The sequence below is a fragment of the Cydia pomonella genome, chromosome 6 (assembly GCF_033807575.1).
Source record: "Cydia pomonella isolate Wapato2018A chromosome 6, ilCydPomo1, whole genome shotgun sequence".
Classification (NCBI taxonomy): domain Eukaryota; kingdom Metazoa; phylum Arthropoda; class Insecta; order Lepidoptera; family Tortricidae; genus Cydia; species Cydia pomonella.
The window spans coordinates 7,267,431-7,283,381 of record NC_084708.1 but is presented as its reverse complement, the minus strand read 5'-3'; the positions used below and the strand labels follow the sequence as shown (position 1 = coordinate 7,283,381).

Sequence of the window (15,951 nt, the reverse complement as noted above, 5' to 3'; positions counted from 1 at the left end):
GTGTTCTGTCCTAGATTAGTCCTAGACGTGGGCGATGGAGGAATGGTGTTATGTCCTGATGTAGCAATGGTTCAACCTATTTCACTGTTGTTGTCCTACGCTTAGAAGACAATTTTGAGACGATATACTAGTTGGAATTTACATAGTGTAAAATGCTGATACAGTGTACCTATTGGAATGACAGGTTTCAAGATTGAATTATACCTAAGTAGCGCGCTACAATATAAAATACCTATAAATTAAAGCCAGAGTGGAACAGACGAACTATACGAAGAGCGAGTCTAATTGTCACCGTTTGCCAAAAGGATACATGTGAACTTAACATACAAACAGACTGGGCATACATATTACTATTAATACATTGAAAAGGTAACAGACTCATAATAACTACTACAATTGATACAATCGAAAAAGTTCACTGACCACTCTTAAACCTTATTGTAACGAGATAAGCACTAACGATGATCAAATGTAACTGTTTGTATATCAACAAGGAATCTTCATCGCGGTTACACAATCGCAGTGCGTAGCAATGACATTGGATGGATTGCCCAATTCGTAACGTGGACTGCATCACGATGTACCTATCGGTAGTGTTGATGGCTATTCATGCTACGATTTTCAAGTTCAAGTTTTATTAGGTGCGTTTATAGGTCATAGTATAGCACAGAAAATATATGGTAGCGGGGGTGTCATAGTAACAGTTGCTCTATTATGGTATGAGTGGTATTACCCACATGTTTACCTTGCAAAATATGGCTACGTATTTAAAAACATCCTGCATAAGTAGTTCCTGTGCTCGTTGGGCGCCAATGTAGCCCTCTAATTAGAGCGGTAAATGAAAACTAGGTTCTTAAGGTAAAAACAATGTACTAATAAAAGTATATACAATAAATAAAACTGAGACCCGTCAGTATGTGAGCCGTATGTAAGTAAAAGACTGGCCTTAACGTCCGTAGATCTTGAGGTAACTCGGATGTTGTATGTCCAACCAAGACACCCACAGAGAAAAAACTTCAGCAGCAATAAAATCAGGTAAATAAGCAGCGGCAGTCGTGTTCCTCAAGATTAACCCATTATCGCCCACCCAACACCCACTTTTGGAAACCAATAATTTTTCTAATGCTGTTAGGTAGAGAAACAGTAGAAAATCGAATCAAACGCCGTAATCCAGGTGTACCCAAGTGGGTACAATGGACGCTAATGGGTTAAGAGAAGAAGTAAGGGCTGCAACAATCGCGCGTGCTTTAATTTCCGTTCGGAACCTAATCCAAGCCTCGTTTAGATTCAAGAACCAGTGACGTACAAGTAAAACTTAGGTCAGGTTTAAACATTAGCAGAAACTTAATACTATATACACATCATACAAACAATACCTGCGTTAGAAGCAGTCTACACATATAAACTTTAAACACAAATCATAAGCATCAAGTCACATTAAATAAAAATAAAAAAACAAAGTTGTGCCATTTTCAAAAATGCAAGAGCAAAATTCGCCAGAGAAAACAAAAACGAGCGAAAAGGGCATGTTTTGTTTTTATCACCGGCCAGTGCGTCGGTGGCTGCATCATGCAGGTTTGCCAGAATGTTACACTGCGCTTGCCTAACGAGCTGTAATTAAGTGATTCCTTGAGACCCCTATACAGTGTGTATTTTTTGATATAACCGCAAACTTAAACTAGACGTAGTTCTAAGTGTTATAAAACGATTCTGAAAGATATTTTTAATTTAGTCTTAACTATCAGACCATAATTATTTTTTGAGATTTTCTCGAGCGCCAATGTAGCATTATAGTCACTTGTGACAGGTGTGACGTCGCGTCATTAAATGCGGCGTTTTAAGTTATAACAATGTAGGTACATTGCTTGCTGAATTATTTTATATGGAAAAGTAAAAATCGTCTGTTTTTTTTTAAACTTAGAAAGTGTGTTAAATAAAGCCTAAACTAACTACCCTTTGGTTTGCGGTCGTATCAAAAATACACGCTGTGTACAGCGTGATATACATTTATAAATGTATGTTATCTATGAATGGCTGATGAAATCTGGTAAAATATGATTAGTTAAAGTTAAATTGTAGTTTGCTCTAAGATAGGGTAGCTAAGATTTACATTAACGTTGTAATGATAAGTCAATAATAACTTATTCTACTCGTCGACTGTAATGGTTGAATCACGATTTCGTGTGCCAAACTATAATTGCGTAATTTTCACGTATGGGCTTTTAACTCAACTATAATATTTATTTCGATATGCTGTAGTCAACTATAAAAACAAAATAACAATCACGTGCCACCGCGCTCCCATAGAATATACTAAGCGGGCGCGGGCGCGACTAAATAGTCGCGCGTTTAAGTCTTTTGTACTACATTTTTGTCTACTGAGATACTTACCAATTTTCATTAATTATTTAGGTTTTATAGTAAAATAAGTATTATTTTAGATGACTCGTAGAAGTATTGTATAGAATAGTGATATAATCAAGCTTTTCAATCTCGTACCTTAATGGTTCAATAAAGGTAGACAGGTACAAATTTACAGCCGGTATAACTCATATTTAACACAAAGGAAATCGTCACGAGTAGCGAGGTGATGTCATCTGGTAAAGCCAAACGCTAAAATGGTTTTGAAATGCTTTTGTAGCAATTTTACGAAATACGGATCCGGTATCAAAAAGGATATATGTATGGCGAATTGATGAGCTGCGTAACGACTTTAAATGAACATAGTTTATTTTGCCCCGGGCAAGAAAATATTGTATAAGGTTTGAACTTTGATTCCTGCCATTTGGAGCCCTCATCGTCATAAGTCATCAACTTTCATGTCACTGTTTGGGTGAATTGCAAAAAAATCACATTACACGTAATTAAGGACCTGTAATTAGTCAAAAGTTCATTGATTCCATTGTGTTATGATTATGACACTTATGACAACTAAGTAATTTCTATTTATGTACAGGAAAGTATATGTGTACCAGGGATCGGAAACCGGTATTTTTTGTATGGGGACGAAAACGGTATTTTTTCGTTCTTTGTTAATTACTTCATTTCTAATTAGGCAATCTAATAATACGAAGTCGTTATCTGAAAACACAACCGAGTCCTACATAGAGAGTATAAAAAAAAACGAAATTTATGGTTATTTCGATGTTTTTGCAAAAAACCGGTTCCGATCCCTGATGTGTACAATAAATACAATACAATTTACAAGATTAATTTTCGTAATACAAATGAATCAATTAACTTAAGACTAATCACAGCTTTTAAACTACGTTTTATTATATATATATATATTTGCAATTCACCCGTTTATTTTCATTCAACTCCAAAACTATGTACTTTAGCATTTAAAATACATCAACACACATGATATAAAAAACATTAGCTACAGACTATTATGGACCGTGACCAAAGCACATAGGGAAATTCCAAGCATGTTATTTCGAGTCAGAAATATAATCTGGGTAATATTTTTAATTGCTAAAGTAAAATAAATGACCGAGCCAGCTCCAAGCGCGTTTTTTTTTTGAATACTACGTCGGTGGCAAACAAGCATAAGGCCCGCCTGATGGTAAGCAGTCTCCGTAGCCTATGTACGCCTGCAACTCCAGAGGAGTTACATGCGCGTTGCCGACCCTAAACCCGCCCCCCCTCGTTGAGCTCTGGCAACCTTACTCACCGGCAGGAACACAACACTATGAGTAGGGTCTAGTGTTATTTGGCTGCTGTTTTCTGTAAGGTGGAGGTACTTCTCCAGTTGGGCTCTGCTCTAGATCTGGAATGACATCCACTGGCTGTGCCCTACCACACAAAGCGAGATGTCATTCACAATGCCCATACCTCTCTTATGGACGTAGTTTAAGGACGTACCCAGGTCCACTTAAGCTATCGATTTGAAATAGTTTGTATTAGAACATTGAAAGTATTATTTTGTTGTTTTATTTGTAATAACTATGAGATATGCCTAATATGAAGAGGGGGCAAAATTTCAAAGTCTAGTGACTAGGTCAAGAGGGCTATCATTTGAAAGAGCTCAAATTGACCATTCTAAAACAATTTATTATAATTCTTTACTAGTGGAAACAATTGATTTATGGAGGATAATATGAAAAAAAATACTATTCCCCCTCCCCCCTCTTATCTCCGAAGTTTACCGAAGAAAGATTATGATTTTTTTACATAATATTAACATTACTATAAACTTTACAGGAAAAATATAATCAGACCTCTATCTTGCTAACTTTTTTTGATTAACAAAAAACAATTTAACCAACTATATGTGTGCTTACACTGGAAATTGCTATGGGATTACATTAAATACACCTTTTTTTTTTAAATCAGTTCACATGATAGAGAATTATCCTCGAAAAACCAACATACGTGCATTATAGCGCGCATATTAGACAATTTGCCGATAGATGGCGCTGTACACAATTATACTTAGCATAGGTACTTCTGATCAAAAGTCTTTCTCTCTCTCGCTCTGATTGGAGAGCTAAGCGGTGCCCATGTCGGTTGCTCTATTGATGGCGTGTTCATAAACAATATAAGCTACGCAGACGATATGGTGCTGCTTGCGCCTTCGGTCAGTGCGTTAAGGAAATTAATTGACATATGTGAGAGGTATGCTAAAGCTCATGGGCTGAAGTATAACCCCTCCAAGAGCGAGCTAATGATTTTTAAAGCGGGTAGAAAAATTCCTGAGGATGTTCCTTCTGTCAAGCTAGATGATAAAGAAATCAAAAGAGTGTACCATTTTAAGTATCTCGGTCATATTGTCACCGATGACCTAAGAAATGACATGGACATGGAGAGAGAACGGAGAGCGTTGGCGGTTCGTGGGAATATGCTTGCACGCAGGTTCGCTCGCTGTACAGACAAGGTTAAAATAACGCTTTTTAAAGCCTACAGTCAGACATTCTACACGAGCAGCCTGTGGATTAGGTACACCCAGCGTTCCGCAAACGCTCTCAGAGTTCAGTATAATAATGCTTTCAGAATGCTGATGGGGCTGTCACGGTTCTGTAGCGCCTCGACGATGTTTGCAGAGGCGCGCACAGACGGGTTCCATGCCATCTTGCGTAAGCGCTCAGCATCTTTAATGCAACGAGCGAGAAGCAGTCCCAACAGATTTCTGAAAGTATTATCCGATAGATGCGACTGTCGAATATGGAGGCACCTGGTAGTTGTGACTGGGCGACCTGTACGTTGTTTTGTTACTTTTTAGTTTAGTTTAATTGTAATTAGTAAATACTAACACTAGTTATTAGGTACGTAGCTTAGATAAACTAACAAAATCTATGGATTGTAAAGATCTGAAATAAATGATAATTTAATTTAATTTTATACTTACACGAGATAATTCAAAGTTTGTACGGAACCTTCGGTGCGCGAGTAAAACGAACTCGCACTTGAACGGTTTTTTTAGTTTGTCCGGCTATACTACTTTTTATCGGCTCTTGTGAAATTATGTGAGCAGGTTCTATAATTATATACCTATTTAAGTATGAAATTTTTATGTCAATTGTTCGCGAGGTCTTCACAGAGCCCTTAGTTCTAATGTGACGTAAGTATCTGGACTGAGATACAATATTAAATTTATATATGTATGTACTAACTGATTGGAGAACCAGCACAAATAGAATTCCTTTTTAATGAAATAGCTTGCCTTTGCTTTTTAAGGCACTTGGATTTTATGAGCTATGTCAGAAATGAATTGTGTTTGCTTATCGAGTGTGTATTACCAATCCTACATTCCGCATTAGGCGTTCTTCGTAAACATTATTAGTTCCAAAGGAGAGGCAGCATGCCCTCAACAAGACATACTTAAACACGGAACGCGAGTTATAAATAGTTAAAATTGTTTTATTGATAAACAAAGAATATTTTTGTGATACAATGTTTAAAACAAAGGTGAAACGAAACAACAGCAGTTATAATACATGTATTGTGTTTATTCTTGGTTTATTCCGTCGAATAGCTTTGTGTTCTGACATTGTTGTCAATAAGTATAGTAATATCGGATCCGACATCCACCGTCTGACAAAAGAGTTTAGTTAAAATCATTTTTGTAATAAAACTATGCCATGTTACGAGATCCCGAAGAGAGCTGTTAATATTTGTTGTTATATGTAATTGAAGCCCCCAATACCACTATGTATTTAACGTTGACATAAATATTGTCTAGTGAAAGAATGGAATATTTATGATCTTTATTATATTATAAGATATCTTGAATTCGCAATCACATACCACAAACGAATGGCTCCGTTAAGATTATATTTTCAGTTTACTAACACACAGGTACGTCCATATTATTGTTATAAATACATACTATTTTATTTATTTCATTGTGCAATTTCAAAGTAAATATATATCTGTGTTATTATAGGTATTTCTTCCTAAACAACTTTTGTAAAAAGCATGCAAACAAAGTAAACAGCATGTGCCATATAAATGAAGAAAATGTAGGAGATAACCAATGCGGTTGTAAAAACGTAATAAAACATGAAAATAAAAATATTTCTCAGTATTTTTCTACGTTCTATCACGTTGCTAAGAATGCTTAAATTATTCAGTCGCTTATTCATGTTATTCAGTTACCTCAGTTGTGTCAATATAAAACCATCGCGTGTAATTTTCACGTTTAAACTACATGCGTCATTGAGAAAGAAAGAAAATACCTAAATTCTAAGAATTACATGGTGAGCTGTGAGCAGTGTATGTAAAATCTCATTAGCATCTCTGAGTCATTCGGAATAAAGCTTCCCTGATTCGTTTGCATTTGTTTTGAGATTGGATTTGGGCCACGTGGAACAAAGATATCTTTATTATATTATTGTGTTTCCAGGAGCCATTGAGGTGCGTGAAACCTTCATTCGACACACTGTTTAATCAGCAGGTGTCTCTCTTTGATAATACTTAAAAGCAAAGTTGGTGCATCGGTATCCAGTCTGTATTCGTCTGTCCCGGTAACCCGAGTACGTTGAAATAAGTTTGTAAAAGAAATAGTTATTGCGCCGAATATGGCGTCCGTGAGAATCCTCATTGTTGCTGCAGTGCTCGTCGGCTGTGCCAACGGTGAGTTGGGCTGATAGTCCTGCACATATTGCTTCATCCTCTGTGTTGCTTCTTCATTAGTTTGGGCAGCTAATGAATATAGTCAAGATTTTATAGCTAATAAAAATTGTGAAAGAAACCTTCGTGCTGATTTTTCAATTAAATAAAATGTTCCATCAGAAATAGACAAAAGACGTAACTAGTCAGTCAATAAATCTAATTAATAAATAAGTAAATCTATTTGAAGACTTTCAAAGTACTTCCATTCATTGCCGTGTACCCTTATTGTAAGACATGCAATACTTTATTTTACAAAATTTTATTTAATAATATAAAATCGCTGAAATATTTTACTACACAAAAATAACCCAATTTTGAAAGTGAATTTTAAGCAATTTCTTCTTCAAGAAATAGTTTTCATTGAAATTAGCTGAATTTGTGTTCAACCACAATCCTTCTATTTTCAAGGTCATTTCTCTCACGCTCGAAGCAAAACCGAATTCCGCTCATTGTTTCCGCGCTGCTAAGTACTCTTGTAAATAAATTCAAAGCATTATGAAAAAAAAAACCAAATAATTATATTAATGTTATTCAACAGCTTCTCTCTTCTGTTTATAAGGTGTATGTAGTATGTATACGTTAACTAACGATGATGTATTGTCTATAGCTAAATTTGTCTGGGAACCCGACACCAACGACGACTTCCCTGCGTAAGTATTTTATTTTAAACCATTATAGCTAGTTCCTGGGTCAATTCATTTACCGTGTAGTCTTGAGGCGCTAAACGAGAAATTCCCTATTAATTGTGTACGACTACGAACGATTTTTGTTTGTGTCCTGAGGGCGTAGTGACTTGAAGGCGACAATCGACAAATTCAAACGCGAATCGAAAGTCAACAAATATATTATGGAATCGTTATATTTTTAGTTCGCATATTTATTTCGATAAACGATTTTCAACTTGGCTACACTCTCCTAGATATAAGATTCCATAAAGTCTCTCCTAATTGTATCTAAATTGGTGGTTATCGAAAAATCAATAATTGTAATAAGTACTTACTCATTACTTTTGTACGTTATATTGTAAAGTTGTATTGTAACCGGTAAAAAAAAAACCGGACAAGTGCGAGTCGGACTCGCCCACCGAGGGTTCCGTACTTTTTAGTATTTATGTTGTTATAGCGGCAACAGAAATACATCATCTGTGAAAATTTCAACTGTCTAGCTATCATGGTTCATGAGATACAGCCTGGTGACAGACGGATGGACGGACGGACAGACGGACGGACGGACGGACCGACAGTGGAGTCTTAGTAATAGGGTCCCGTTTTACCCTTTGGGTACGGAACCCTAAAATTAACAATTTATATTTATTAAGATATTTTTCTTATTTCAGATTTAAACCATTCAAAGTAAGTATAGTTCCTTAACCGGATCTTTCTTTAAATATGTAGGTACCACAAAACAGCGTAACTATAAAGTTCGTCTTTGTTTCTCACACTCTGAACTAAACTCACTTTACAGATGCAAATGCCTGTGCCGCCCACCCCTCCCCAACTACCGTTCCCCCCATTCCCTTCTTTCCAAAACTTCGCTCCTTTCCAACCGATCCGACCAATCCAACCGTTCGCTCCTAATGCTTTTAATTTCCCGATGCCCCATATAATATCCGCTGACGAGATTAAGAATGCGAAACCAGGACCAAACGGCGTGTACAACGGTGTGATGGTGTCGTCAAGCAGCAACTCTTACGTGGATAAGGATGGGAAAGTCGTGAAAAAGGGAGGCACTTCTGTCCTCACCAACCAGGATGGAAAGGTGCAGGAGTGGAAACGTAAGTACCATTTGTAACATTTTTGGTAGCGAGTTGTGTTGTTTTTCTACTAGTACCAGATGAAAGAAACCCTCATTGTACATTCCAAAAACACATTTAATAAAATAGGTGCACGATTCAGTCAATTTCGCGATTACGATCACCACAGTAAATAATTATTTACTCAAAGAGAATTATTTACTCGAACCTGGTAAAGGGAAAATAGATAAAGAGACGGGTTAATCTCTTTGAAGTTTTCATTTAGAAATTATAACAATTTGTAAAAAAGCACATTAAAAGATTATGAGGTATGACTGAGACGACCGGATTTATTTTTCTAGCGACCTTCAAGCTAACAATTAAATTGTTTATTTATTCCAGAGGGCAATGCACCACCTGATCTCAACAAGCCTATCCAGTAAGTAATATTTGATCTAGTGTGTAGATATATAATTACTAATACAAAAAGGGCAATGGGGCAACTCCGCCTCTTTGATGAATATAAAATATGGCGGGTGAGACTTTCCATCATTAAGGCTTTTCCAAGTAACGAAAAAAAAATCATGGTCACTTTGGAAGGGACTCTAATACTTAATCCTTACCCGTATTCATCAAATAGACGCTGTTGACCCATGGGGGTACTTGTGTCAGATTAAATTAAATAAACTAAACTGTGCTAAACTTCCAAAAAATCTCTACAAACACTAAAAATCATTACGTGACAGTTATTCCATATAAAAATAAATCGTCATAGACGCTATGCTGAGGTATAGTCGTACTTGCGCAAACCATAAAAAGGTCAAATACGGCGTTTTCTGAACAAAAGATTTCCTTCGGCAGAGTTAATATTAGTGTTCCTAAGATGTATTTAAGAAATGGAGCCACCCAGATTTTTGATGCAGGGTTTTAGAGTCGGTAACGTCTAAGGTTAATAAATGTTAAAGTTTATTAGGTTCTAAGTCAAGTTTGGTGTCATTTTCAAGTAAATCAAAGATGTAGGCGTAAAGTTCATCTAAATCGGTTCAGCGGTTATTGATTACCCGTACAAACCTACACCTCCTGTTTCATTATGTTCGTCCCCGGAACTCAAACTATCTCTATACTAAATTTCATCTTCCCCACAAAAATATCCACTTCTCTCTTAAGATATGAGTTTTGAAATAAAATCCGTGTTCTTCTCCGGGACTCAGAATATCTCTATACAGTCTATACCAAATTTTATCTACATTGGTTCACCGACTTAAGCGTTAAGAGGTTTTTTTTTTAATTTTTTATATGTATTTACTTCGGAATGGTTTCAATATGATACCTTAAATGAATTCGGCATCTTTGATTTATACGAAAACGGTACCAAGTTTGGCTTAAGTAGCTTAAATCATATAGATATCGAGCAACCCTCTTCTAAATTCTTGAGTCCTAAAGACCAATCCTGCCAAAGGAAATCTTTTGCTCACGCCGTATTTCACGAGCTACAAGTAGGACTATAAGATATACCTATGTAATTTTTAAGTAGGTACATGCCTATATTTCTTTCTATAAACGTGTTCTTTTATTCTAGATAATCACAAAAACAAGTGACGCATAATTTTATGAGTAAAACGTTATGTACTCAACTGTTTATTCAGATATATTGTCGTACATAGTCATCTTTACTTCACCTTCGTATCCTATTTACAAGCAAAATGTAATTATCGCACGACACTGCCGGCCTAGCCCAGTTGACAGTCGCTATCGCTTCGACAACCAAACGCTTTGTGTCTCTCTATCACTCTTCCATATTAGTGCGATAGTGACAGTTGCGTTTCGATCTCTTCGGAGCGTAAGCTATTTGCATGTTAGCTACGCGGCTAGGATTAAAATTAATACTAATTAAACTAAAATAGATTGTAAAATTAATGTTTTTTTTTTAATCAGGCCTCTCTAAGTCTGAAACATATTCAAGTATGTGCTTTACTACCTCGGAATCGTTGAACTCCTTTATATGTACTAATATAGACTAAAATGTTTTCTGATAATTGATACAATAATTTTATAATTTTCGCCATACCAGCTGTTTTTTCTTCAAAAACTGATGAGAATTTTATTCAGAAATTTGATGCAAACTTTGAGTTGTTTCCTTATGTTGGCTTGTGAAATTGACTTTGAGATTATTTCATTTATAATATTGCACTCGGCAGCAAAGTTTATTTGACTCTCTTGCCTTGAAACCCTCGTAACGCTCAAGATTCCACTATTAAAATCTTTCAATTTTGGAATATTTCGCATACTCGGGTATCAATTAGTAGCAAGAGGCGCCAAACAACAACTTTGCCCCTTGTAAAACAAATAACTATTTATTATTCTCATATTTCTACAGCCCCATCGCGGCGTTATCTCCTTTTGCCATTTTATTAAAAAATATTTTTTTTTTCAGGGTCGGGCCGCTGTGGTGAAGTACCCTCCATTTCCCCCACACTACCCAATACCATCATACAACACCGCTACTATACTATTCAACATTAACACATACATTTATATTTTGAATACAAAGACGAACTATTTTTTTAGTTTTATACTGTTTTACTAGACTAACATAGCGGGCGTTCTTTAATAAAAAAATGTAATTCCAAATTTGAATTTTAATTGTTGCAGATACCTAAAGTGGGCAAACATATAATAGGGGTATCACTGCAATGTTCCGCCGCCAGAATGCAGCAATAGCACCTATCCTAAACCATATACTAACTTATACATACTGTGCCTTAAGCCGTTTTTTGACAATTTTTCTCAGATGATGAAATATGACATTGATGCATCAAGGCGGTTTGTTTACCTGGAAACGCGAACATCTAAATTTCGTTATCTATCTCTTTACCGCTCGAATATGCAAGAGTGATAGAGAGGTTAAATAACAAAATCTCGATTTTCTTTTTTCTTCGTAGACCCTCAGAATGTGGTAGTGGCGCCCCCTACGCAGAGTTTCGCGTAATATTCCCTATTACATAAATTATTCTAATTCGATACTGCCTCACCCACCCATAAGAGCCGTAACCGCAATTGGAAAACGCATTCAATTGTTTTCGGAGTCTAGTGCAATAAATTCTAAATTCAAACTGGTTTTTCAAATGCTACGGTTTTTATGTGTACGCATATCAACCGTTCAGTTAAGAATGGGTTCACTGTTTTCTTTGAAGGCCTAATTATTAGAATAATACCTAATAAGTGTGAGGCGAATGTTGGTGGAGTTAGGCTTCAAATTTTAACTGGACGGCCTGATGAAACTAAAATTCTAGGGTTCATTATTCTAAGACCTACATTATTTCTCTAAAAACATTAATACATGAAATTATTATTAAATTCAGATTTATATATTAAGGTTTAGGTATAGGTACATTAAGAGTAATAATTGACAGCAATGTTATATCTACTTACATAACTCACTTAGTAATCACTCAGCAAACTTATTATTATTATTTATTCAATTTCCAGTTTCCTGAATTCCCAAAAATTAAGGTAATCATGCATTTACGTATTTCACAATGATTTGGGCTTAAGATTTGTTATTAATATTTTCAATGCCGAGCTTAAATTTCCTCAAAGCAATCCTAAAGAAGAGACGCTTTCCACATATATTTGCGTACAGTGACCCGCCTGTTACTATATCTATTACTTACTACTTACTTATTGCTGTGGCGCAGCGACACGAAGTGGATCTTGGCCTCCGACACCAAAGACCGCCATGCTTCTCTGTCCAAGCCGCATAGCCAACGTTACAATCGTTAACGCTCCGTAGCGTATCGTAGTCATCACTCTTCTTTATTAGCGCGACTGTGACAGTTGCGTTTCGTTCGCCACGGAGCGTAAACGACAGGTACGTTGGCTACGCGGGGAAAGCGGTTTCTGTCCAGTCGATGGCGCCGAGTTCGCTAGTCAAGTTCGCACAGTGACATTGACAACCGGCATCATGGGCGGGACAGCAATTTAATTAATACACGTGTAATAAAGATAGCAACCTATGTGGAAAGCGTCTCTCCTTTATGCAAAGTGGCAATTTAATTGAAATGCTAAATTACTAATTGAGTTATGCATTGCAAATAGACGCCAGTTTCAAGTAACGGAGGCGTCCTCGCTGGAGGTTGATAAATCATACAAATTTTATAAAATATTTTTGTGCGACATATATTACTGGCCAGAATTGCTTAATTTTATATTTCTGTACTCGGTTGATAAAGACACGGGAATACTGAAACGTTTATTCAACGAAAAATGATATCTTGTTATATTTAGATCTACCAATACGGACATTAAAAAAAATGAAATATGAAAAATGTCCAAAGGGTTTTACTATTTTGTTTCTCCATTTAAAAGGCGTGCATGCGGGGATACAGATCCAACACGTAAAGGCCTTTTGGAGAGCTTTGATGTCATGTAGAATGCCTGTTGGAACTTATTTACGGGTACATGAACCGGTCTTACCAGCTCACTATCGGACTCACTATCGCAGAAAAATGGAAGGCCTACCGCGAAAATCTAAAATCGTAATTTTGTTATCTGCATCTCTATAACTCTTGCATATTCGAGCGATAGAGACGCAGATAATAAAATTTTGCGATTATCATTTTCGCGGTACACACTCAAATTTATGGTTGAAATTTGGGCAGACAATGAGACTGGGCTATCTGGACACCTGCCATAGAATAGCGATAATCTGTTGTACTCGTTACTGGCTTGTTTTTTTTTCATATTACAAGTAGTTTGGAAATAAGAATCGATAGAGGAATGATTAGAGTGTCGACCGCAAATTAGAAATTATGAGGGCTGTTTAATTTCTAACAGAATACGAGTAAGAAGACGTTAGTTCTACGCCTCCATGCATAATAATAGTAAGAGCCGTAACTAATCGTTTAACAAGTATGTATAATAGAAAAAGACTTCGCAAAAATGTTAGGTTAGAAGTCTAATTGAATTATTCTCGGCCTGATTATATTTTTTATTTATGTTTAGGGGTCTCAGCCCGCAGACTTTTTTAAAAAACGTAGCGATTGCCAAAAAATATAAAAAGCAATCTTGAGGCCTTGTTCTAGTAAATTCATTGATCCGAAACCTAATTAAACAATTTGCACTTGAAAAAATCACGAAATTATTCTTGCTGAAAAAAGCTATTTACATGAATATAGCTTCTATGTCATTTTATTGTTGATAGAATGAATCGATTACTTTTTTGTTAATACTAACTAAACTGGATAAAAACAATGATATCTGCGAACCCGGGCAGGCACGCACGGCTGTCGTCTTAGTGCTCAGCGAGCTGCGTTTGAAGAAGGATACGTACCCATGCGTAACCAAGATGCCAATCATTCGCTCCGTGGCGAACGATACGGTTAGTCTCTCTCTATCACTCTCCCATATTAGTGTGACAGAGACGGAGGCGTTTCGTTCGCTACGGAGCGTAAGCGATTGTCACTTTGGTTAGGCCCTCTAAACTCACGTCACCATAATGAAAAAAAAAACGCATCCAACCTATATAGGTACCTGTTCTGGACACAGATCGCAGCCAGTACAGAGTTACTGGCTGAGATCTGTGTCCAGAACAGGTTCAATCTGAAAAGCGCATTGCTTCCATGTATTTCCTGAAATAGAATAGAATAGAAAATATTTTTACAGTACATACGGCTCTAATTTACCGCCCTAGTGCAATTTATCGCCACTCGTTACGAATCTCCTTCTTATCACACCTGTATCGTAATGTACTCATTTACTTGAATTCGTAAAAATCAGATTTAATTAATTTCTTGCACTTACAGATGCCGAAATTTGAACCAATCACTTTTGACCCGATCGAACCCATCGAATTCGAACCGATCAAATTCGATCCTATAGAACCCATCAAAATTGACGACATTAAAAATCACAAACCTGGTAAAGGAGAAAAGTATAGCGCTTATTCAGTCTCAGCATCAAAAAGCACAAAAACAGTCAACGGCAAAGTTGTTGAAGATAAAGCGGCATCCAGTGTCCTCACTAACGACAATGGAAAAGTGGACCAGCAACACGCCGGGTACAACAAAGGTGAAAAAGAACCCCGCCGTAACAAATAAAGGATCGATAAAATAAGACACGAGTGGATGAAATATGAAGTACACTCGTGTCGTTACGTTGAGATGTTAAATTATGTACCTACCTAATTTTATAAATAAAATTTTAATTTTCAAACTTCATCATCCACTTCACACTCTATTCGGTTTGTTAGATCGATTGACTAACAGAAATAATAAAAATATCCGATTATAAATTTGCTCTCGTAAAAAACGTCTCGTAAAAAATAATAAAGGTTTTAGCCAATCGTTTTAACAAATGGTTTTCCTTCATGTAAATATACAATATTTTCACTTTATTGCATTATGATTACTAATTTAAAACTAAAATGAATTCAATTTTCTTATATAGATTATTGTGCAATTTAATTAGTACCTATTTAAACTATAAGGAGTGTTATTATAATTCATAACAAATAGCAACTGTGTTAAATAAATATATCGAAAGAAAGAAGCAAAAAAAAAAAATTATACTTAACTAAAATTGGCATTCTATCAAAAGAAATGGCACTTTAGTGCAAAATTAGCGACGATAATTTTATTTTGAGAATTTTGAAAACACTCTTAAATATATTTACAACTTCAATAAACTGTAAGTACTGACGAAAATGATACAAGTGTTTTATTTATATCTTTCTTTTCTAGTCTCCTCTTGGTTCTACTGCTACAAAACTTATTGCAATAAAATAAGAATTTTACCATTACACCAATGATTAAAAACTTGAAAATGGTCTGTTTAAATTTAAAGATTAGAGCCGATTAAACAAATATTATTGCTGGTTCATCAATCAATCATTTATTTATTTGCAAAAATACAGTTACATAAGGTGTTAGGACTATTTAGGTACAATGTGTATTTTGCTTGCAAGCAAGCGTGCAAATATAATGTGTCAAATCTAAGCATTGAAAAATAACAAAATTGAAATTAAGAAATTAGCATAAATAATTAGAGAATTAGAAAAATGAGGAAAAAGTCAGTCAGTCGCCATAGAATAATAAAAATAATTA

The 15,951-nt window shown here is 35.8% G+C and overlaps 1 protein-coding gene across 3 annotated transcripts; it reads left to right on the top strand.

Annotated features, from left to right (window-relative positions):
* The first annotated feature begins 6,484 nt into the window (after positions 1–6,484).
* LOC133518822 (seroin-like) lies at positions 6,485–15,560 on the top strand. Of its 3 annotated transcripts, none has more exons than XM_061852553.1 (7): positions 6,485–6,701; positions 6,848–7,077; positions 7,724–7,766; positions 8,453–8,468; positions 8,581–8,890; positions 9,251–9,288; positions 14,653–15,560. In XM_061852553.1, exons 2-7 carry the CDS (start codon positions 7,023–7,025, stop codon positions 14,944–14,946), a joined length of 756 nt encoding a protein of 251 aa, XP_061708537.1. In that variant the 5' UTR covers positions 6,485–6,701; positions 6,848–7,022; the 3' UTR covers positions 14,947–15,560. The 3 variants fall into 3 exon arrangements, with proteins under 3 accessions (XP_061708537.1, XP_061708539.1, XP_061708538.1); XM_061852555.1 differs by lacking the exon at positions 14,653–15,560 and adding an exon at positions 11,283–11,479 and having other exon boundaries at positions 6,486–6,701; positions 9,251–9,287; XM_061852554.1 differs by lacking the exon at positions 6,485–6,701 and having other exon boundaries at positions 6,778–6,858.
* Positions 15,561–15,951: the final 391 nt, after the last annotated feature.